The sequence below is a fragment of the Geotrypetes seraphini genome, chromosome 8 (genome assembly GCF_902459505.1).
Source record: "Geotrypetes seraphini chromosome 8, aGeoSer1.1, whole genome shotgun sequence".
NCBI lineage: Eukaryota > Metazoa > Chordata > Amphibia > Gymnophiona > Dermophiidae > Geotrypetes > Geotrypetes seraphini.
Genome location: NC_047091.1, coordinates 121,736,414 through 121,761,547, shown reverse-complemented (window position 1 = coordinate 121,761,547; position 25,134 = coordinate 121,736,414). Strand labels below are relative to the sequence as shown.

At 42.3% G+C, this 25,134-nt stretch overlaps 1 protein-coding gene across 1 annotated transcript; it reads right to left on the bottom strand.

The window, feature by feature from the left end:
• Positions 1-1,308: 1,308 nt before the first annotated feature.
• On the bottom strand, positions 1,309-24,850 carry LOC117366112 (insulin gene enhancer protein ISL-2A-like). Its single transcript, XM_033957237.1, has 4 exons — positions 24,669-24,850; positions 12,554-12,810; positions 2,807-3,087; positions 1,309-2,247 (listed from the first exon to the last, which is right to left on the bottom strand). Exons 1-4 carry the CDS (start codon positions 24,848-24,850, stop codon positions 2,035-2,037), a joined length of 933 nt encoding a protein of 310 aa, XP_033813128.1. The 3' UTR covers positions 1,309-2,034.
• Positions 24,851-25,134: the final 284 nt, after the last annotated feature.

Below are 25,134 nucleotides of genomic sequence, written 5' to 3'. Positions count from 1 at the left end.
CTGAAACCGTGGATTGAAGACAAAGTTTTATTTTATTTTTCTTTCCAGCTTATGATTTATCTTTAATCTTATCTATTGTTTTGCCTTTTGTCTTTGTTTTGTTCTATTTCTATCATTTAAATTTCTCCAGAATTCTACTGTTCAACGGCTCCCCCTTCTGCTTCTATTCCTTTCTCTCCTCTCTTCTACCTTCCAAAGTATTTAGATCAATGCTGTCTTGTTAAAATGTTTATTTTATTTTTATTTTTCCTCTAACTCTACTTTTCACTTCTCTATTACCCTCCAGGTACTTTAGTTAGATTGTGAGCCTTCGGGACAGTAAGGGAATTTTTCAAGTACCTTTCTTATTTCTAATCTTAATGTATATTTTCTGTAAACCGCTTAGAACCTAACGGATGTAGCGGTATATAAGAAATAAATTACATTACATTACTAAAACAGCGATGGAAGAGCAGCCTAGTGAATCTGGGGAAGCCAGGGCTCGAGTTTTACTGACTGGTTTTGTGACCTTGAGCTAAGTCATTCCAATCTCTGTTACCTCAGGTACAAACTTAGGGACCCTTTTACCAAACTGTGGTAAAAAGTTGCCTTAGCATTTGCCGATTTTTCTATTTTTTTATTTTTTTTTAATTAATAGCCTTGTACTAACCTTCCCATTAGTGTGTGAGCCCTGTTTTATAGGGTTACCATTTTTTGGGCTGCAAAAATCCAGACACATGGCCCCACTCTGTTCCGCCCCAGCCCCGCAAAGTTCCACCTTCAGCTCCGCCCCATTCTGCCACAGCCCCTCCCAGTTCAGCATCCAGCCTTTCTCCCACAAACCTCCTCTCTTCTTCCCCGACAAGCTCCAGACACATCTGGAGGGCCTGGAACATATACAGGTGTATGTGTGATGTAATTCGAGCATGCTCAGATGCCCGAAACCTGGACAAACTGCTGGGTTTTGGAGAGTCCGTCCAGGACCCCAAACAGTCCTCTAAAAAGAGGACATGTCCGTGCTTTCTCAGATATCTGGTAACCCTACTTTTTTAGGAAGGCCTGCTGCTGCTGAAAGGGGAGGCCTCTGAGCAAGAGATCCCAAATAATCTGCGCAGACACTCAACAGGTCTAGACTCAATGGTGAATATTCAAGTACCTGTATATGTTAAAATACTGTAGCTGGTAGTTCAAAGAAACATTGAATTCATTTTTTAAATACTGTCTGGCATGCATTTTCTCCCAGAAAACAAAGTGGGAGAAACTTTTTATTAAATATGTCCCTTAGATTGCAGGCCCTCTGCAGAAAGGGAAATGCCTACTGTACCTTAATGTAATTTATCTGGATACTCCAGAGACTGGAGCTACCAATGAAACAGTATGAGCTAAATCTAAATATATAAAGAGTAAAGCAAACCGGAGGTGTAGCCATGAGGCAAGCCTGGCTGGGCCTGGCCCACCCACCTTGCAGCCACAGACCACTGACAGCGGTTCCTACACGCTGCAAGTGGCTCACCCAGAAGCCTTCCCTCCGATTCGCTTGCGTTTTGTGTCAGAGGGAAGGCTTCTGGGTCAGCCATCAGCAGCGTGTAGGAACCGCTGCCGGCAATCTGAAAAAAAACTAGAAATGCTGCAAGGGTGAGGGTTGAAAGGGTGGAAAAGAGAGAGGCTGCACAGGCTGGGAAGAGAGAGAGATGCCCACTTTAGGTTCAGGTCAGCCCCAAATTGGCTGTCTGTCTATGCCATTGAGACAAACTTGGAGAAGCACTGGAGACAGGAGAGATTCCAGCAGAAAGGCAGGAAGTGGAGGAGCTGGCAGAGAGGATGGCAGGAGACAAGAAGGACTGAAAAGCAAGTATATGTAGGCCTGTTAATTTGTTAAGCGAGAAGCTTATGGTTGAGAGGATGGCAGTGCAGTCCCAGAACAGAAGATGACACAGAATTGTTTTTCACCACAGTCACCACACACTCGGTGTGATTTGAAATAAAAAACGATTAGTCCCCCTGCCTGAGCAGTAAATTCTTAGTGCCACCGGACAAGTTCAGCCTTTTCCTCTTCTATGGCAAAGTGTACCCCAGGCAGCACATCTGATCCGGTTCAGTCACTCCAACCATCTGAGAAAATGCAGCTCCCTCTGCGGTAAGGAAACTCTCGCTTAGCAGTTGCCATGACCACCTACAGCTGGTTACCTCCACAGGACACCAGGCATGTTCATCTTGCGGTTTAGGACTCCTAGCCACCATTCGAGTGCCCACAACACCCCGCAGGCTCTGCATTCAAAATAGATTTTCTCAGAATTATTGCAAAGGAAATAAGCGTCCTGCTATAGAAGCATCTCGTGCTTTAGTGCTTCATCAAGCAAATAATATGCCTGATTCTGGAACAAAGTTGAGATTTATAACATGTAGACAGTCAATGAGTTCTGAATCACATCTGTGCACCACTCATTCCATTTCACACCTCACTCCTTTTTGCACCTGTGATCTGCACATTCCTTTTTAGACTTCTGAACTGCACATTAACATCTATGCACGCCTCATTCCCTTTTCTACTGGTCACTTCTCACTTCCTTTCACATGTGGGCACTGCTTATTCCCATTTGCACACAGGTGCACCTCTCATTCCTTTTTCACATCGGACACCATTCATTCCTTTTTGCAACTGTGCACAGCTCATTTTCTTTTGCATCTGCATGGCACTTGATCTAGATCAGAATCACACCTTGGCACAGCGTGCCTCTTTCCCCTTTGTACCTAGGTCCATCAGAATTGTGCCTAGACACTGCCCCCTCTTCGTGATCATTTCGCCTATGTGCTGCTCGGTCCTTACCTGAATCTCACTTGGGTGCTTCTGGCTCTGTTGCATCATGAGGGCTCGTTTCTTGTCTTTACAACGCTTATTCTGGAACCAGACTCGGATCACCCTGGGACTCAGTCCTGTCACTTCTACCAGCTTTTCCTTCAGTATTGCATCAGGGCGTGGATTCATGGAGTAGCATGTGCGCAAGGCCTGAAGCTGCTGCTCATTCAGGACAGTACGCATACGGGACAGTTTTTCTGCTGGCTGTTTCAAGACCACCTCAGATTTAGGACTATAGTTTGGGCAAATCCCTAAACGGAGAGAAAAATGCATTACTTAGCCAGCAATCTTTACATCTAAAAAGATTTCCCATTTTATTTCTAAGGGACTATTTTCTTCTCTGTAGCTGATGTGACCAGGTACAGCGATGAATAATAAAACTCTTTGTATTCAGTGGAATGTCACATGGACAGTCATGGAACATATGGAAAGAGGAAGTTGGCGTGCCAGAATGAGGCTTGGGATGCCCAAATAAGCAACTGGAACATCAGATTGAGGCTTGGAACACTCATCATTAAATAGTGAATACCATCCAAAAAAAACACAAGAGGCTGTTGGGATTGGGAGAAAACAGAGGGCTGCGAGCAAGTAAATAATGGCATCAACTTCTGCAAATATAGGTGGACACAGAGGAAATTAATTGTGGGGATGGAATGCATCTTAACAGGTATGGATGAGAATGGATTACATTCAAAGTTGGACAAGTTACTTTGAAAAAATATATTAAAGTTACTAGTTATTGCAAGCAAAAAGAAATATATTACGGTTACTAGTTACTTGCCATTATGGCTTCAGACCCAATTTCAGCACTGAATCCCTGCTGGCCTCTTTAATCTCAAAGATTGAACAACTTCAATCTCATAATAAGTTTGCTATTCAACTACAATTCGATCTGCGGCCTTTGATGTTGTCCACCATGATATCCTAATTTACCAACTTTCTGAGAAAGGAATTGATTACACAGTCTTAGACTGGTTCTCGAAATTTTTATGATCCCGCTCTTACACTGTTAACATGAATGGAACCATATCTTCTCCTTGGAGACTGCTACGTGGTGTTCCCCAGGGATCACCCCTGTCCCCTATTCCTTTCAACATTATATGTCTTCTTTGAAATTCTTCCATCTATCTCCCTTTGAAACTCTATTTACATATGCAGATGACATCCTTGTCCTTCTTGAGGTAGATTTGAACCTCACCGAAAATATAACAGCTTGCATAATGAAACTCCAATCCTAGACCTTCACTGTACAAATGAAGCTGAATGAGTCCAAAGCAAAACTACTCTGGCTTGGTCCAAAATTAGATCAGTTACCTGAAAGGAAAGGATAGGTTTTCTGTCTCTGTCTATGAAAGGACACATTTAAAAAGGACACACATATTTTATGTCTTTTGTTCCTGCCTGTGCTGGAGGTAATCAAATGCAGAATGTTCATTTTACTTTCTTGATGGTTTGGGAAGAGGTCATTTAATCATGTTAACGAAGTTTCGTCTTTGAGACAATAAAAGCTCAAACCCCCCTGCCATGTACATATCCTGCTCACACACACCCTCCCCTCTCTTGTCCATCCCCCTTTTCCTGTGATGGTTACCACTGACCCATGTGAAGGATATATAAATGAATGCAGACTGATAATAAAACAGGCTATCCCTTAGAACTCTGTCTGCGTATCTTTCTTTCTAAGGGGAATTGCCTCCAGACGTCTGAAATAGATGATAGAATGTTTGCAGGACGATTTCGGGACCAAGAAACGGATCCTGTTCGTTTCATTACCCATGCTCATTCCACTACCTTCTGGTCCCACACTGCAGATCGAATTCTCAAGCAAAGTTTTGGGCATCATTATTGACTCTACACTTTCTTTTAATGATCAACTCAACTCTGGTAAAAAAAAGTTTGTTTTGTCTTCACATGTTGAGGAAAGTGAGATCCTGCTTCCGCCAACAACATTTTGCTGTCCTTGTACAATCAATCATTCTTTCCAGACTGGACTATTGTAATTCCATCTATCTAAGTCTAACCAAGAAAAATCTTCAAAGACTTCAGCGGATCCAGAACACTGCAGCTAGATTGATTTTTGCAAAAAGCAAATTCGACCATGTTTCCCCGCGTCTGTCAAAACTTCACTGGCTTCCGGTGATGTCTAGGATTCACTTTAAATGTACCTGCCTAATATTCAAGATCCTACATGGCATTCTTCCTCCACTAATTCCACTATCCTGGAATTCTTCGAAACCTGCCACTACTAGATCCGCCTACAAACTCAAACTATCTTTCCCCTCGTTAAAAGGCGTCATGTATGCTGGTAAATTAGGGAAATCCCTTTTCTTCAAATTCACTGAGCTTTGGAATAACCTCCCTGCCCCGCTGCGGAACCTAGGCTCATTCCAATTATTCCGTAAGCATCTGAAAGCCTGGCTTTTCTTCAAAACATAAAGCTATCTATTTAAAATGTAAAGCTAGCTATCCTCTTCATAACCTCTAATTTCTTATTATGTCCTTCCCTCATTGAATTTACCTGTAAACCGTGCTGAGCTCTATCTTTATGGAAATGATGCAGTATACAAATTTAAGGTTTAGTTTAGTTTAGTTTACTTGTTTAATGAAAGTAATATGTTATTACTTTCATAGTAACTTATGTTACTTTTTCATTCTTGTATATATATTCTAGCAATTGGAAATTCATCCATTATCAAAGAAAACATCTAAACAGAAAATGCTCAAGTCCTCAAATATAGGGATTCAATACAATTAGAGACACATATACTGTAAATCAAATAAGGAAATGAAAAACATGAAAATTGCTAGCATATTAGCATAGGGTTACCAGATGTCCGGGTTTTCCTGGACATGCCCTCTTTTGAGGGCTCTGTCGGACACCTGGGCGACATTTTTTATTTTACTACTTTTGTCTGGAGAAACCCGGACACCTGATAACCCCACTCTTGGACGCTGGCCTGCCCCTCACCAGGATCCTGCAGGACCTTTGCCACCCCTGGTGGCCAATTGGAGCCCCCTCCTGTGTCAGCATGCCCATCGGGACTCCGCCTCAGCTGGGCCCCAATCACAGCCCGACAGTCTTCTGGACTCCAGCCTACATCCAGACGGGATCCATTCACACTCCCACTGCTATCGATGGCAGCCCTGGAACCCTCTCTGCTCTTCCTAGCCCCTGAACGTGCTAAGCCCTGCTCCTCGTTGCTGCACATGTGCTAGAATGAGCGTACCTCTCCTCCCTTTCCCCGGCAGCTGGCTGCTAGGCTGCCAGGAGAAATCAGTTGAAATCAGGTGATCTGCTTGCCTCCTGCTACCACCATCAGCCCAGAGCAGCAATGCCACACCTACCCATTGGCCACAGCAGGACTGCGAGAAAGCTGCCCGCCAGGTGGATTTAAAATTTATTATATTGACTGGTTACAGAAGGATTGGGGGGAGGGAGTGGAGGTTATGCTAAATGAAAAGATGGGAGAGAAAAAGGGGACCCTATATGGAAAAAGGGGAGAGGGGAGATGCTGGTTGGAAGGATGGGGGGAGAGAGGGGAGTCTTGCTAAATGGAAGGATGGGGAAAGAAAAGGGGGACCCTGAATAAAAGGATAGAGTGGGGACACTGGATGGAAGAATGGGGAGAGAGGGGAGATGCTGGATGAAAGGATGAGGGAGAGGGAAGAGAGACATGCTAAATAGAAAGGTAAGGAGAGTAAAAGGTGACATACTGGATAGATAAGGGATGGGGATAGAGGAGAGACACTTGATGGAAGAATGGGGAGGGGGCACGCTAAAGGGAAGGATAAGCAGAGAAAAAGGGGACATAAGAACATAAGAATAGCCTTACTGGGTCAGATCAACAGTCCATCAAGCCCAGTAGTCCATTCTTACGATGGCCAATCCAGGTCCCTAGTACCTGGCCAAAGCCTAATGAGTAGCAACATTCCTTTCTATCAATTCAGGGCATGCAGTGGCTTCCCCCATGTCTTTCTCAATAACAGACATGCTGGATGGAAAAGGCATTGAGAGATGCTGCATGGAAGGGTGGGAAGACACAGAGGGGAGATACTGAATGGAAGAGAGAAGAGAAGTGATACATTAGACGGAAGTAGGAAGAGAGAGAGAGAAGGACATGCTGAATGAAAGGGAGTAGAGGACAGAGTTAACGAGAGACTGGGGAATGAGAGGTGTGGTGTGAGAGAAAAGAGATAGCCACAGGTAGAAAGTAAATGAATGAAGAGAGGGAGAAAAATAAATTGAACACTGAGAGGAAAAAACCCAATGTTAGACTCGCATGTAGTAATGGAGGAGAAGAAGATAGGAGTTTCAAGACTAAGCTGGACAAGTTCCTGCTAAACTGGGATGTACACAGGTTAGTCTGGACTCATTTAGAGCACTGGTCTTTGACCTGGAGGCCGCTGCGTGAACGGACTGCTGGACAAGATGGTCACTGGTCTGACCCAGCAGCGGCAATTCTTATGTTCTTATGTGAGAGAAAAATGATTAATGGACATAAAAACCTGGCATGAGAGTTGAGAAGACAGAGGAAAGCAGAAAGCAGAGATTGAGACCAACATGATTAGAAAAATTAGATAGCTAGACAACAAAAGCAGAAAAAAGAATTGTATTTTTAATACTGAATAAAGTACAAAACTCACAACTGAAAGTCTGATATATCATGGGGAGAAAGTGGAGGCAGCGCAAGAAAGGATAGGGGGGTACCATGAAGGGCATGTCATACACAGAGCACAATTATAGCTTGCTACAGCCCTGACTGCATGCATAATAATAATAATGCAACTGGCAACCACCTGGGAGAGGGGTGGGACTGGGGTGGGCCAGGGTAGAGTTAGGGGCGGGGCCATGTGTCCTCTTTTCTTTTTTTGGTCTCATAAATATGGTAACCTTTTATAGTAGTACAATCAAACATTATCTATATTAAGCAGTCCTCAGTATGGCAGCACCAGGTAGAGCCTTCTTCTGGTGTCAATGCCAGCAAAGAAACAAAATCTTGTTCAGTCAGAATGGTTGATCAAAGAGTTCCAGGTTTGAAGTGTCAGTTAGAAAAAGGAGCAGTTGCCCTAACCCTAACTTTTTAAAGCCTTGGCACACTAAACACGGGCCCATGGCTGGAGGGCATCCTGAAGTGCAAGAAAGTCGACGTGATGACATCATGTGCATGTGTGACATCATCATGTAGCCATCCACGCATGCGCGAAAGTGATCCTGCCGCAGCCCTGAGACTCCTATTGCCGCCGCTGGTGGGGTTCTAGAGAGGGAGAGGTGCGGATAGCAGGAGAGGCACCAGCACCGGCTGACTGCTTATACGACATGCCTCTCACCATGAGGCATGTAAGCAGTCAGCCAGCCCCAGCACCTCTCCTCCTCAGGTGGGCACACTTGGAATCTGCCAAGGCACATAGTGTGCAATACACTGCCCTAACCTCTTTAGCTTTTCTTTTATTCTTTCTTTAAAAGGAATGTGTTTTATCCTCCTTATGATTTTTGTTACCCCACATGATAAAGGGATGATTTATTTGACAACAATGTCAGGAATCAAATGAGTTGTAGGCTTGATGTCAAACAGAATTGCAGCTTGTGGAAGTCTTAATAGGAGTGAGGACCACTGCCACTAATCTGTGGAAGATATCCAAGGCAGTACCCCTCCTGCAGTGGCGTGTGCAGTCAAAGTCTTCATGGGATTAGCCCCACCTCCTAAAGGTCCTGCTCTGAATTTGATTAGTGTGAACAGGCAACAGGCAGATGCTGCTCAGCCAATCAAATTTAGATCAGTACTGTCAGGGCCTTCAGGGTGTTCAGAGAATCCCCAGCCCAAGAGCCCTGCTTTTTTTTTTTTTGTTTACTTTTTGTTTGAAGCAGTTTGACTGGTTGAGCAAGCTGCCTACTCAACAAGTCAAACTGCAACAAGCGGGAACTTCTGGTGAGCTCTCATGCTGTGTGGACGTGTGTAAGACTGCTCCATGCTTCCCAACCTCCCCCTTGTATAATATATCACTGCTGAGGATTTGATTTTGCTGAACACAAAGCGGGTAGAGTATAGAATATTGGGATTTACAACCAGAGATGCCTCACTTGCTTAAAAGTAAAACTACACCTACTTTAAAGGACATTTATGTATGCAGTGGAGGTACGAGCCCGGCTGGAAATAAGGCGTCAGGGGACTCCCATCTGGCGCAAACGGAGTCAACATTGCAAAATGTCATGCTGGAGTTGGTGTTGTAGGAATCGAGAATGGTGAAGTTGGAGATTGTGGATATGGTGGTAGAGAAACTAATTGTGAAACTCACTGCTTTGATGGAGAAGGTAGCGGAACTAGAGGGGAGAGTTTTTTCGGTTAAGGAAGTGCAGGAGAAAGGTACGGATGAGATTGCTGTGGCCTATAAAATAAAAGACGACCTTATGAAGCTGGAAGACCTAAAAAACCAGGAGAGAAGGTCTAATTTATAGATTTATGGAGTACCAGAGGGAGTTGAATGGGACCAGCCAGTACAATTTATAAATAAACTTTTATTATGCTGTTTTCCTAACTTCCCGCCATAGGTCCCCTATGAGATAGAGAGACCGTATCGAGAGTTGTGGCCCAAACCAGAGATAAATATGCCTCCCAGAGCATTTATTGTTACGTTATTGTGGTTCCAAGATGTGGAATATGTTTTAAGATCTGCCCACCAACAAAAATCTTGTACCTATGATACTTGGGAGACACGTATCTTCCCGGATCTCAGCATAGAAACTATAAGGAAAAGGAGTCCTAATGGATCACAATTTGCAAGTTGGCATATGGTTCCTTGCCTGGCTGGTGGTATTTCAAGATGGGAAAAAAATGATTTTTTGATAACCCTAGGGCGGAACATGGTAAAACCAGGATTTCCAGGATCCTCATTGACTTGTATTGAGATCCTGGTAAAAAAAAGCAGGATTTCCAGGATCATGGACCACCTTAACAGCAGCCCTCCTCTTTTTTTGATAGACCCCACATTAGCATGTGCACACATACAAACCTACTTGTGCATACATGCAGTACAAACAAACACACAGACATACCTGGTCACAGGGATAAATATAATTCTGGTGCACAGGGCATGCGAGTGGGTTAACTCCTTTAACCGGGAGCTGTGCAGAAGGCATCATCTACAATTTTTTCAGTTCTGTCTCCTTCCTTGGTGGGCTGTACTGACTCTCTTCAGTTTTTCCTTCTGCAGGTTAAGGTGTCTTTCTGATCTGCCCAGAGTATATATTTTATTATTTTCGGGGTTTTTAATCCGAATCTGGAAGCTTTTGGTGCTTAAGAGGACCCCAGTAACCTAGGGCATCTTTACCTGGGAAAAGACACAGACTCAGCAGCAGTCTGCAGCTAACAGGGCAATCCTTCAGGGAACCTATTTAGCCAGCCTGCATTTCCATTTGTGGAGCTTGGGGTCCATTCCCCTGGAAGCTAGGCTTGCCCCTAATTGATCAGGCGCTTGACCACAGGCTATTTGGCTCATGGCTGTCTGGGACGGGTTTTAGCATGTGCCGGCTGTGTTCCCTTCCCCCGTTGCAACAAGTGGATCTGCGGAGGTCTCAGGTCTCAGTCTGACTTCGGTCCGACTGGCAGCCCAAAGATCGTAGTGTTGTAGGCCCTTTCATATGCTTGTTTGAGGCTGTGGTTTTCTCCATATTCTAGCTGCAGTGTGAGCTGATGTAGGCAATAAACACCAGTACAGCACAGTGAATACTGTATTTCCCCATATATAGGCCGCGGCCTATATATGGGTTTTGCAAGCCGGCACAGTGGTTGCAGCTTGCAAAACTGGGGCGACCTATACAGTTTTAAAAAAATCATATCCCCCCTTACCTCCCTTACTGGACGAACTGGAATTGCTGCTCCTCAAATTGCGGCCAGCAGTGCAGGGCAGGAGAGATCTTTTTGATCTCCAGCCCGGCCCCGCACTGCTTCCTGCATGCCTTTACCGTCAGTTCTCATGGGACTCGTGAGTCCCGATGGCAAAGGCACGCAGGAAGCAGTGTGGGGCTGGACTGGAGATTATAACCAGCTCCAATACCAGATTGTACATTGGGCCTACTGGACCCCCCAGAGGTCTCAGGGGGTTTTAGATGGGGCATGCTGGAGGAATTGTGGGATGCAAGGGACGCTAGAACATCCATGGTGGGACTACCCAATTGCTAGTGTCTTTTGGAAGAAGGTGCTTGCTCAATACAGTCTTGGACTGGTGACTCGCAAGCATATAATAAGGGCTTTTGTCTGCTGGGCTTGAATGTGGGATGAACTGCAAAGAATAAGCTGGAGCTAAGTTTGTCTGATGTATTGATAATGGTAGCTAAAATGGCGATAGCTAGGCGCTGGAGAGCTGTGGGTCCTACCCTTGCTCCAGACTTTTGACAAGATTACTCATGATTTGAAGGGCATCAGTGTGGAACATGTCTGTTTTGGGCTGCCAGTTACCTTATAGCTTTCCGGGGGTACTTGGTTGACCTATTGAGGGAGCCCCTTTGGATTTTGATCCATTTCTTTCTGGTGGGGTTTTTTTTCCTTCTCTTTTTTGTTATTATTCTTATCCTTTAAGATGGTATGATGATAGCACACAAATAAAAACATTCCTTATAGGACTATAATTCAGATCTCTTGTTAAGTTGGGGGCCCTTTTTCGCCTTTTTGGGTTTTTTTGTCATACTGAATACAAATGTACATGATTGTTTATTGGTTTTTCTAATTTGTGTTGGGGGAGGGGAGGGGGATGGTATGGAGAAAGGATTACTATGTATTAGCATTGATCAGTGGTCTCAAACTCGCAGCCCGCCAGGTACTATTTTGAGGCCCTCGGTATGTTTATCATAATCACAAAAGTAAAATAAAACAGTTTCTTGATCATATGTCTCTTTAGCTATAAATTACAATATTATTATTAAGACTTAGCCAAAAAGGAAAGATTTATAAACTATAAAGAGTTTTACCTCATGTGAAATTGTCATTTCTTTAATAAGACATTGAGTATTCTTTCTGAGGCCCTCCAAGTACCTACAAATCCAAAATGTGGCCCTGCAAAGGGTTTGAGTTTAAGACCACTGGCATTGATGGTGGTAAAGGGTTCTGTTGCTAACTGTTGAGTTTGCATCCTTTCTCTTCTGGTTTTTAATTTTGATGGAGCTGTTTTTGAAAAATGTTTTCCATAAAAAATTTTAAAGTAAAAAAAAAACAAACTACATCAACAAAACATAAAAAAAATTAAAATAAAAATAAAAAGCAGGGCTGTATTGCTGGGGATTAACTGAATCCCCTAAAAGCCCTCACCAGACGCCAGTGCCCTCCTTGAAGCAGGAGTTACTAAGACATGATGTATAACAATGAGATGGAAGAAGGAGATGATATGTGTGTCTGCTGGCTGAACCCCTGCCATCACCTGACTTCACAGCAGTAGAGTTGGAGTGCAAAGTGGCCCATACTAGTTGCTAAGTCTGCTTAGCTGGTACTAGATAGATGCTAGGCCTGCAGAAGTAGGGAAAAACAGGTTGAGAGACTGGGAATGGCTCAGGACCAGGGTATCACATATTTGCAAATACAATAGAGCTGAGACTTGTGGCTTTTATCACGTTTGGGGAAGAAGGCTTGGGGGTGGGAAGGCTTGTTGAGGTGTAAAAGGTGAGGAGGTACACAAAGAGGAGATTAGCTGTCAGAATAGCATTGAATGGAATCAATAGGGTTAACATACCTGGGTACTGTTGCGTGTTCTGGTTGTCCTCTCGGGCATCTGATATTTCATTTCTTTCTCTTTCTTGCTCAAGTTGCCGATGTGTTATACAGTGCAATCCTTGTGGCTGAAAGGTGAACAGGTCACCAGGCAGCAACTGACAATGACAGTCTGAGCAGCGGAAACAATCCTGGTGATATACTTCCCCTTGAGCTCTCAGAACTAGGTCAGAAGACTGTAAAGTCTCTTGGCAATGGGCACATTTCATTGAGAAGAGCCTGCAAGTGGCAGAGAAAGAGGAGCTTAGCCTGTTCTGAACAGAGAGCTGAAAGTATTCTAAAGGTCAGATTTTCCATTAATAGGGTTACCAGACATCCAGGAAACCCCAGACATGTCCTTTTTATAGAGGACGTTTTAGGATTTTGGAAGTCCCTGATCTCATGGTTGTGTCTGGAGGGCATTTGTGCATGTATGGACGATGATGCATGTGCGCATGTGCATAATGTCATTGCATAGACGTCTGCACAGATGCAGTCCCGAGCTTGGAGAGGTTTATGGGGGGCAGGGGAGGACAGAATGGGGTTGGGCTGGAGGCAGAACAGGGGGGGACCAGGTGTCCTCTTTTTTTCATAAAGGAAATCTGGCAACCCTAATAATGGAGAATCACTGACAAGCCAGAGGAAAAAAGGTTTTTGTTCACTGTCAGCAGAATAATGATATTTTTTTTTAATTCTAGGGATAGATTGAAGTTTCAGGCAGAACTATTTAGTTTGTTTCTAACCTGTTTGCTAAACTTCTTAGGGACAGTATTCAGATGTACAGCGGCTGCATAAAGATAAGTGGATGATTTATAGGCTTATCTTTATGTATGATATTCAGCAGCCCTCTCTGTTTAGAAGGAACTGCTGAATATGTGATTCAAAACTTAATATACTTGTAATACCTCATCTGTTTACCTTGGAACTATGATTTGTGGTTATGTTTTTCTAGATAACAGTTCAATATTGCCACTTCCCAGCCTTAACTGAGGAAGATGTTGGGTATCATATCCAAACTAGAAGCCATCTTTGAAAGGAGCAACTAAAGTGCATTACTATAATTCTAGAAGATATAGTAGATCAAACCAACAACTAAAGAGTAAGAAATCACCAGGACTGGATGGTTTTCAACTTGGATTTTGGAAAGAGCTTAAACATGAAACTACTAGTCTGTTATTACTGCAACTATTTAACACATCCTGAATGCGCTTGCAGCAGGTGTAAATCCCAATGTTGATCTTTTAGGACATAGGTGCCTAAATAAACAGCGCTGGAATCACACCTCTGGAGGTGCTTTACAGCACCTAACGCCACTTTAGGCATGTCATCCTGTTTGTCTATCTTGCCTGTTTAGATTGTAAGCTCTTTTGAGCAAGGACTGTTTTCTTACTCTTTGTGACTGTGCAGCGCTGCGTATGTCTGGTAACGCTATAGAAATAATTAATAGTAGTATGTAGGCACAATTCATGTAAACGTAGGCGCCGGAAATGTAGGCCTTGAAATCCCTAGCCTACATTTCTGGCGCCTACCTTTGCCGGAGATGTGATTCTCTAAATGGTACTGTTATGTGATTGACATGTGATCAGTGTCTGCTTTTAAGGTGGCCACAGACAACACTGCCGTTTAGAGAATCTGGGTCTTAGAGCCCACCTTAGATTTTACCAACTGTACTGTGGTATCTAGGCATGCTTAGACATTACTAGGCATCCTGGAAGTAGACGTCAGTATATTAGGCCTGGTTTTACTGGGCCTAATTCACCAGAAACTAACTCAGATGCCTAGCAACACCTAAGTCAACCACGACTATTCTCTGCCCTTAACTGTGCCTACTTTTCAGGTAGGCATCATTAGGCATTGGAAGATGGCTCGGCTTAGGCATTGCTAGGCACCGTGCGGAATTCTGTGCCTAACTTAAAATTAAATTTTTTTACAAAATTATTCAGTTAATTTTAATGGCACAGTCAATTACCAGGCCATTTAAGCTAACTGATTTAATTTAGGTTAGGCATAGATTTTAGTTAGGCATTAATAGGCAGCCTCAATTACATTGCCAAGCAGCACTTAGCTAGGGTGCTGTTTACAGAATCTGGCCTTTAGTCCCCTTCTGAAATGGTGACTTAGGGCTAGATTCACTAACCCCCGATTCCGTGCCTGATTGCATGCAGGCCGATGAATTCACTAAAGGCCTGCATGCAAATGGGGACAATCGTTGACACGTTCCCCCCCCCACCACCATACGGATCGTTAGAGAGCGATCCTTGAGCATGCACAGACCATCTTCCTTGCCTATAGATGGTCTGTGCATGCTCTCAGTAGGAAACTTTTTTTTTTTTTTTTTTTTTTGCAAGACCGTGGTTTTAACCTGCTTTAAGCCCGGGGTTAAAACCACGGGCTTGCACTGCAGGGATGGGTGGGAGAGTTGGTGCTGCAGGAGTTTGGGGCAGGCAGGAGATAGGGGCAGGTGGGATAGTTGGGGCAGGCAGGAGATCGGGGCTGAAAGCAGGAGTTCGGGGCAGAGACCAGAAAACAGGGCAGAGAGCAGGGCAGCAGAAGGCAGGGCAGTCAGAAAGGACCTGAGCGACTGGTCCTCAACAGTCGCTTGTTTGTGATCGGCCAGCCCAGTCATTGTTGCAGGGTTTTTGTTTGTGAATTGCTGCCTGCCATCATTTGAATGCCGTTCCCTCTCATCGAAGGATGATCAGGACACAGGTTAGTGAATCGGGTCGCAAAGGGCTCACAAACCGATTGGTACATGATTGGTTTGCTTAATGAATCTAGCCCAGGGGTGGGCAACTCAGGTCCTGGAGGGCCGGAATCCTATCAGGTTTTCAGGATTTCCCCAATGAATATGCATGAGATCTATTTGCATGCACTGCTTTCAATGCATATTCATTGGGACCGGAGTTGTCCATGTCTGATCTAGCCCTATATGTCTATCAACTTGCCATGCCCTCGCCCTACTCAAAACATACCCAGCCTACATATCCTTGCCATTTCTACACACATGGGTTTGAGACAAGCATATCTCAGCTTTGTAAAATTATGGAACTCAATAACAACCCATCTCAGGGAGGAATCTTCGCTAGATTGATTCAAATCAAATTTAAAGACCTTCTTATTCAAAGATGCATTTGGTTTATAGTCCTCTAATTACCCTTTACCACACAGATGAAATCCTTCCCCTCCCCTATTGTACTTACCATCTACATCTTTCTATCCTATCTATTATTATATTTCTACCCCCTAACCTATAGTCTGATAATGTATGTCTGTTATTGAGATCAGTATGTATTACCCAGATTTTATATTTTCACCTCTGTACACCGCTTAGAAGCTTGATAAGTGGGATAACAAATTTTAAATATACTTGATAAACGTTTAAGTGCTGGTTTATGCACACATCTCAAAGGGGAATAGGAGCTTGTATGATAAATGCCATAGCGTACTGTATTTTTCAGAAGATATTTGATAAAAATCCTTCAGAAGAGAAGCCATAAGAAAAGTAAAAATCATTTTATAGGAGGTAAATGCCCTGTTAGAAACTGGCTAAAAGATTAGAAACAGAGAAGGGAACTGCATCGCTTGAGCGGTTCCCAGTGGATCTGTACTAAAGCCTGTGCTGATTAACATATTCATAAATGACCCAGAGAAAGGAATAATGAATGAGTGCAGTGATCAGATTTGTAGATGACACAAAGTTATTCAAAGCAATTAAAACAGCAAAGGATTGTGAGGAATTCCTGTGAGACTAGAAGACTGGAGAGATGTCATTTCATATGGACAAGTGCAAAGTGATGCACATAGATAAAAATAATACCATTTACAGATACAAAATGCTGCACTCGTGAAAAAAGATCTTAAAGTCAATGTGGACAGTACATTACACATTTCAGCCTTCTGCGCAGGCTACCATAAAGCAAATAAAATGTGACCGAAAAGGTGTAAAAAGAAGCAGATCCGAAGTGTTGAGAAGGGCCGATTTTTTTTAATGTCGTGTGTCTATATGCATCTGAAAAATTTACATGTTTGAATTTCTGTAACTTTTTTTTCACATAAAAGATGGGGGTTGTGTCCAGTTGTATAGCAAATTGATTGCTCCAACAGAATGCATTAAAACTTCACTTTGTGTTTCTGAAGACTTTAATTTATAACATTTTATTGAAGGAATCCAATAAATATACAGTAATATAATACAATAAAATAATCATTACATATATATTCACAATATTAATTTTCACACATATGTCTATCATTCCTTCAAAATAAATTTCCATATTACCCATTACATACCTTCTATACACTACCCCTGTTTCCTACCCCCTTCCCTTTCACCCCTCCCTCCCTTCCCCCCCAATTGTTTTAATTATACTTTAGTCACTTTTCCCCAGAAATGGTCACAAATTTTAAAAAATTGTCAAAAAAGAATGGAGACAAACCTAATATCATTATAGGTCCTTGGTGCAACTGGGTCTTGAGTTTTGGGTGCAGTTCTATCTCAAAAAGGAAAAGGGGATGGGTTTTGATATAACACCTTTCTGTGGTTATAATCAAAGCTGTTTACTTATTATACAAGGTACTTATTTTGTACCTGGGAAAATGGACTACTACTATTTATAATTTCTATAGTGCTGAAAGGCGTACACAGCTCTGTATATTTAACATTCAATAGATCAAAAGAACCTACAATCTAATTTGGACAGCAGACTGGACATTCAGGTTGGGGAGTGTCTGGCAGAAGGAATAATACAGTGGGTATAGGTATCTGACAGTGATTGGGAGTTAAGAGTTGAAAGCAGCTTCAAAAAAAGTGGACTTTTAGCTTGGATTTGAATACTGCTAGAGACGGAGCATGATGTACTGACTCTGGCAGCTCGTTCCAGGCATACGGCGCAGCAAGAAAGAAGGGACAGATTCTGGAGTTGGTGGTGGAGGAGAAGGGTACAGATAAGAGGGACTTACCCGATGAACGGAGTTCATGGGAGGAAGCATAGGAGGAGATAAGCGAGGAGAGATATTGAGGGGCTACAGAGTGAATGCACCTGTAAGTCAATAAGAGGCGTTTCAACTGTATTTAGAAGTGGATGGGGAGCCAGTGAAGTGACTTGAGGAGCGGGGTAATGTGAGCATGACGGTATGGAATATGAGTCATGGAGCAGAATTTTGAATGGATTGAAGGGGCCAACCTGACTTTATTAACAGGCTATTAATCCCCCATACTCCCCATCGTACAGTACATTCATCTAATCAAAACTTGCTATCCATCCCCTCTTTAAGATATGTTAACACTATGCGCACTAGCATCTTTTCTGTTACGGTCCCTACCATCTGGAATTCAGCACCAAATTATATAAGAGAAATTACATCCCTTGATAAATTTAAAAGTAACTTGAAGGCCTTTCTTTTTAAAGACGCATTTGGTGTATAATAATCCTTCTAAGGACGGTAATGGAAATCTGTTCCTTGCCATTTTTCATCATTTTAGCTTATTTTACATTATTCTAGACTATTTATATTTTGTTCCCCTTCCTTTTGTTTTGGTCCCTCTTCCCCTCTCTTTCTCTATATGCGTTTGATTGTTTGTAGCATTGTTTGTAATTTGTTTTTAATGTACGTTCTTATTATACTTTGTTTTTATATTATGTAAAACCGCTTCGAATTTTAATAAGGCGGTATATCAAATTTTTAAATAAACCTGAAACCTGAGAGAGACAGATGCGTGGGAGTTCTGAGAGAAGTACGCTGCAGTAATCTAAGTGAGAGGTAATGAGAGCATGGATAAGGGTTTTGGAAGCATGCTCAGAGAGGTCGGATTTTGGTAATATTATAGAGGAAGAAGTGACAGGTTTTAGCGGTTTGTTGGATCTGAGCAGAGAAAGAGAGAGAGGAATCAAAGATTACCCTGAGGTTGCAAGCAGACAAGATAGGAAGGAGGAGAATGTTATCCACAGAAATAGAGACTGGCGGGAGGGGGGATGTGGGTTTAGGCGGAAAGATGAGGAATTTGGTTTTAGCCATATTCAGTTTTAGATGGAGGTGAGACATCCAACACTACAAGGGGATGCTGAAAAGTTCTCAGCTAAATTAACCAACTTCTTTAAATTCTGAGCGTTATTTTGCCACTATAACTGAAAAGTGTGTTATCTTATTTTTTTAAGTGCCAATGTACAAATATAATTCTATGGTGTTTTTTTAAAAAAAACATTGGTCGGTATCATTGATTGAACCATATCCACATCATTCTCTTCTTGGTTTGGGTGAGAACTTTTCAGCTCCCCCTCTAAAACAAGAGGACACTCATGAAACTAACAACGGGCAGACTGAAAAGAAATTGTAAAAAGTTATTTTTCTCCCCACATAACGCGTAATTGGAATTTACTTCCTGAGGATGTGATCAAAGGAACAATATAGCAGGATTCAAATGAAATTCAGAGAAGCTTCTGGAGGAAAAGTCCATTAAAAATTATGGTTGACTTGGAAAAGCCATCGTTTATCACTGGAATTTAAAATCTATCTTTTGGGATCCTAGGTATTTGTGAAACTGATCATTACTGGATGCTGGCCTCCATGGACTCAGCTATTGAAATACATTTTGCCCCCCATCCCCAGAATGCCCTGGTTTCTCCTAATTTTAAGCAAATAAATGGTAGTTATATATCAAGTTGCCTATCCAGAATTTATTCATTAGCTGATATATGTGTTTAGCCCTTAACGCTGATTGCACAAGTGCTTTAAAATATTGGCGTCTGTTAATTGTAAAAACAACTGAACTGCTTGTCCAGTAGCAAAATATAATTTGATTCAATTAACAAAAGACGCATCTAATTTTCTGAGTAATCAAATTCAAAAACAAGAAATCCAAATCTCCATCTTTGTAACTCAGCTTGCAGAGAAATGATTCATTTCTACAAACGGCTGTGGACGCAGAAGGCTGTGAAATGAGCAGGTGATGTATCGCAGCTGTGTGGAATAATTGCATGAAATGATTATTTGGGGGCAACTTTGGAAAGTTGATTTCTGTGGAATAAAAACCCTTTTTTACTCTTGGAAAATGGCTCAGCATTAATATGGGTAGCATTGTTCTACATAAGAGCATAGACAAGAAACATTTCTGGGGAGTGTTTGGGTCAGGGATCGAAAGTAATGCACTTCCAAACCATGCTTGTGATTTTATTTGGAAGCACAAACTATTTGCACCTCTGGCGATAATTAAAGCGAAACTAATGTACTAATTTGCCCTAATAAGGTCAGTATGAATACTACCCCTTAAGCAAATAAGGGCTCTTAGAAAATTGTGTAGTTGAATATACACATATGGGTTTAATATTCAAAGCGATTTAAATGGCCAGGAGAGGCTTAGCATTGAATATCCATTTAAATTACTTTTCATGGTTTATTATTACAAAATACTACAGCAAGGATTCCACTTTACAAATCCACATTTGATAGTGTAACTCTTTTATTAAAAGTTAGCATTGGTTTCCTGTTGCTGCCATGATCAAATTTAAATTTGTATGTTTACTTATAAAATATTGCATGGAGGATGTCCTGAGTATTTGATCTCACTAGTTTCTTTAAAGATAGGCCGCAGCTCTTGTAGATTGATTCATAGAAAATAAAATTATGGTTGCTTTATTATCTTCTTTGAGGCTACAGTCGTCTTGCAGAAAGGCGCTATTCTCTATTACAGCTGTTCTATAAGGGAATTATCTGCCTGTAGAGCTCAGATTTGAACATGATTATCTGAAGTTCCAAACAGAAATTCTGTCTCTTTCAGAAATACTATAATTCTTGATACATAGATTGATATTTTGGTTAGATTACTTTTATATTTGATTAATCTTACCATGCTAATGTAATTTTGAAAGTTTTTTTGTAATATCAATGCCTGTATACAGCCTCTTCCTCTGTAAACCGCTCTGAACTGTTTGTGGTATTGCGGTATATAAAAATAAAGTTATTACTGTATTATTATTATTATTATTATATTTTAATTGTTTATAATTATTGCTATAATGATTTGTCTTCTTTTTTTTTTTTTTAACTGTCCTGAGCTATCAGTTGTGATGGTAAATAAAGCGTTTATCATATGTTAGGTTATACCATGGATATTCAGCACTTAACTCTGAGCTGAAACCAATTAATTTGTGTGTGCGTGTGGAGGGGGGAGGGGTTGGAAACAGCACTAAGGGGTCCTTTTACTAAGGTGTGTTAGCCGATTTAGCGTGCGCTAAATGCTAACACGCCCGTAAAATATAATGGACGTGTTAGCATTTAACCCGCGCTAAATCGGCTAGCTCGCCATAGTAAAAGGACCCCCTAACGTAGTTAGGTGCCAACATTCAGTGCAAAACCACATAAAATAGCTCTGTAAATAGGACTGCATAAAAAGAGTCCTATCTTTGGCCCCTCTTATATCAAGCTGCGGTAGCGAGTGCCTCATGGCAAATGCACTGAAGCCCATTCGTTTCCTATGGGCTTCGGTGCATTTACGTCAGCCTGCGCTATTCAGCTTGATAAAAGTGGCCCTTTATGTAGATTGCCTTGTGTGATTAAGTGCTGAATATTATACTTACCCTCCCCCCCCCTTTTTTACTAAGCTGCGGTAGAGGTTTCTACTGCAGCCCAGGGCGCTACATGCTCCGACGCTGCTCTGATGCTCACAGAATTCCTATGAATGCTGGAGCAGCGTCAGAGCATGTAGCGTTCCAGTCCACGGTAGAAACCTCTACTGTAGCTTAGTAAAAAGGAGGGAAAGGGGGTTAACCACTTAAGTGTCAGCAAGCCAGTTATGCCCAAATATTCATTGCCAGTGCCCGGATATGGCTCTGTATTGAATATCTAGGGATAATGCTGTGATGGCAGCCAAAAAAACACTGACTGCTGCTGGCGAAATATTTATCCCATATAAGTTCACACCCCAAAAAGATGGCATGTGTAGTGTGCAGGCATTCCCAGGGGCATGGTCTAAGAGTTTGTGCATATTTTCACTTTTTTGGGCGCAGCTGTACACTGTGTACTGGTGGGGATAGTTCTAGATTCTAGAAGCTTATTTTATAAGGTAACATAACACTTATAGTATGCTGCTTTTAGATAATAATAATACATCATTCTTATATTCCACTTTTGATATTAAATGCCATCAGAGTCAACGCACCTATGCCACCTAACTCTCACCAGATGCTGCTTAATGTATATATTTTATTGTCATATCTATATTGTAAATTATGTCATCTCTGTCCTGTCTCGATTGTATTGTGGATGTACCTTGTAACCCGTTCTGGGCTCCTTTGGGAGGACGGGCTAAATAATTGAGCAAATAAAAATAAATTAAAATCACACATTCCTTCTTCAATTCACGCACTATGCAACGCTACAAACTATCCTTCTCCTTTCCTCAACAAGTATGGCGAAAGAAAATATTCAGAACTACGTTTGAATACCAAGGACCTCCCATTTGGAACAACTTGCCAAAGCACCTAAGACTATCTTGAAATCCGGAAGAAATTAAAGACATACCTTGGGTTGTGGCCAGGTACTAGTGACCTGGATTAGCCACCGTGAGAAAGGGCTACTGGGCATGATGGACCATTGGTCTGACCCAGTAAGGCTATTCTTAGTTCTTCTTACTATAGTCACTTTCCTAACCTTTGGCCTTTCCTTCGAAACCTAACAATGTAACTCAAGACCTTGATCTGAATCTTTTGTAAAGCACATAGATTCCTTGTAGAAAACTGTGATATATAAGACACTGTATTGTATTCTATGGCATAAACAGCGCGGACCACTGACTAAAAAGGTAAGAAATTTTACCTTAGAATTACAATATTATTGAGACAAATTAAAGAATCCGATACAAATCATTGTATTTTCTTAGTTACATATTGCAAAAACAAAACTGTCTATAATTCCTTCCTGAATAATAAATAATTTGTACAACAAATGATTTTCATAGGCAGAGCATTCCATATTTTTGCTGCCCAAGACACAAAGGATGAGGTAAAAACCTTCAAATATCTCAGGCCTCTTGGGCTTGGAAAGGCCATCTGATTTCTAGACCTTTTATGTTTGACTTGTGACCATGGTCAAATCATTTATATAAGCAGGAGCCATCCTACAAAGAGTTTTTAAAATAAGGCAGCACATCTTAAATTCGACTCTAGCCTCAATTATAAGCAAATGAGATTTTAAATACAGAGGAGAGATACCCTGTCTTATTTAGTCAGAGAATGTATCAAGCCGATGACCATAATCTGAATTATCTGTAATTTTTTAACCTACAGCAGCCCAAATAAGCAAGATGTCAATATTAAAGATTGGACTACCAGCTTAAATCTATCCTCCTGTATAAACTTGTGAGTTCCATATTCTTCTGAGTGCCTTTTCAGAACTTTGCTAAAGGTGCCTTGTTATTAAATGTAGCTTTCTGTTAATGCTCCTTGTTGCTTTGGAAAGGGGGCAAAACCTATGGGTAAAAACATGGGGGTAATATTCAGCCATGGCGGTAAGTGACTTCTAAGTTGTTACTAGTTGGCCTAACCCCAGATAGTCAAAGTCAGAACATGTACGGCTCCTAGCATTTAACATCCAGCTATATGCACTGACCTGGCAGCTAACTGGGGCACTGGCCGATATTCAGACTGGAGCACAGTTAACTCTCCATATTAAGTGGCCCTTCTACTAAAAAGTGTTAAGCCCTAACACGTGCGCAGAGTGGCTACTGCAAAACTTGCTAAAGCGTTTTGTGGTATATTTCATCTTTGCACATCTTATGTATGCATTAACCATTTTTTTGAAAATATTTTTAAGATGGGTGAGTCAAGGTGGAGAGTGGGTGTCCCATATTATTCAGCTAGCACGTTCACATAAGAATAGCCTTACTGGGTCAGACCAATGGTCCATCAAGCCCAGTAGCCCGTTCTCATTGTGGCCAATCCAGGTCCCTAGTACCTGGCCAAAACCAGAGTAGTAGCAATAATCCATGCTACCAATCCAGGGCAAGCAGTGGCTTCACCCATGTCTTTCTCAATAACAGACTATGGACTTTTCCTCCAGGAAATGTCCAAAACTTTCTTAAAACCAGCTATACTATCTGCCCTTACCACAACCTCAGGCAATGCGTTCCAGAGCTTAACTATTCTCTGAGTGAAAATTTTTTTTTCCTCCTATTGGTTTTAAAAGTATTTCCCTGTAACTTCATCGAGTGTCCCCTAGTCTTTGTCATTTTTGACAGAGTGAAAAATCGATCCACTCTTGGCTTAGTGTGTGGGAAAGTGCCACAAAGGAATGTGCTAAGCCCAGATTTGACTGCACATTAATAGAAGGGTCCGGTGGTGCAGTAAGGGGGAGGCGAGGGGCAGTCCACCCTGGGCATCATCTCGCTCGGGGCGCTGGCCCCCCCTTCCCACTCCTCCTCCTGCCATGCGCACGCCCCTTCTCTTCCCCATACCATTTTAACTTCGGAGCAAGCAATCACCAATTTGCTGCCCGCATCGACTTCAGCAATCTTTTCTGACGTCGCTTCTGGGACCCGCGCCTAGGAAGTGACGTCAGAGAGAGCACCGAAGCCGACGCAGGCAGTAAGATAGTGACTGCTCGTGCCAAAGTTAAAAAGGTATGAGGAAGGGGCACATGTGTGTGGCGGGGGATGGGGTGGGGTGGGTGGGAAAGGGGTGTCACCGCCCCAGACGCCACTCACCTTCACTATGCCACTGGAAGGGCCCCAAAGTTAGCACATCCCTTTTAATATCCTAAATGTATGTATTTAGCTGGTTAGGGGAACTAAATATTGCCACTAACCAGTGAATTGCTGGCTCCGCCCACGGACTGCTCCTATTTTAGACAGTTGTAGAATGACCAATTAGATATTCAGCGTCACTACCCAGTTAAATGTCACTGAATATCGTTGGCCAGCCAGCTCATTGGGGTTTAACCAGGCAGGAGCCTCCAGTCTGGTTTGAATATTGACTCTTACGTGCGGTCTTTTGTCCATTGTGGATCTTCTGCAAGTTTCCCCATTAAGTAGGAACGGTAACTAGGTTCGCCTTTTCTTAAACTAGCCTTCTACAGGCCCAGCCCCAGATTTGAAAGTGGAGAGTTACCTGACATAGTCTGTCTTGCAGTACATTTTGCCATCACGGAGGAAACAGGTAGGGTTATCCGCCAGGTTGCAGTGACAGTCACTGCACTGGAGACAGGCAGCATGCCACACCATGTCAGGAGACACCCGGAGGATAAAAGCATCCTTGATCTTCTCACCACAGCCACTGCACACAGGCACCATCCCTGCAGAAACTGGCAACAGAAGAATAAACTGGCCTGGTGCTGCTTAACTGAGCTGATCTTTGACTATGCACAGGTGAATGAAGGGCGTAGGGGGTGGAAAGCTCGTAGCTTGATGTGAAGTTGCCACACTCCAGGGGATGTACTGTAGGAAAGACGAGGGCAGTGCAGGCGATATAGGGTTATAGGGATATAGGAAAAAGCAAGTCACTTTCACCTGCCAGTAGATTCAAGGGCATCATTTAATTTCACTCATTTGTTGAGCACTTTGTAACCAGTGCAAAT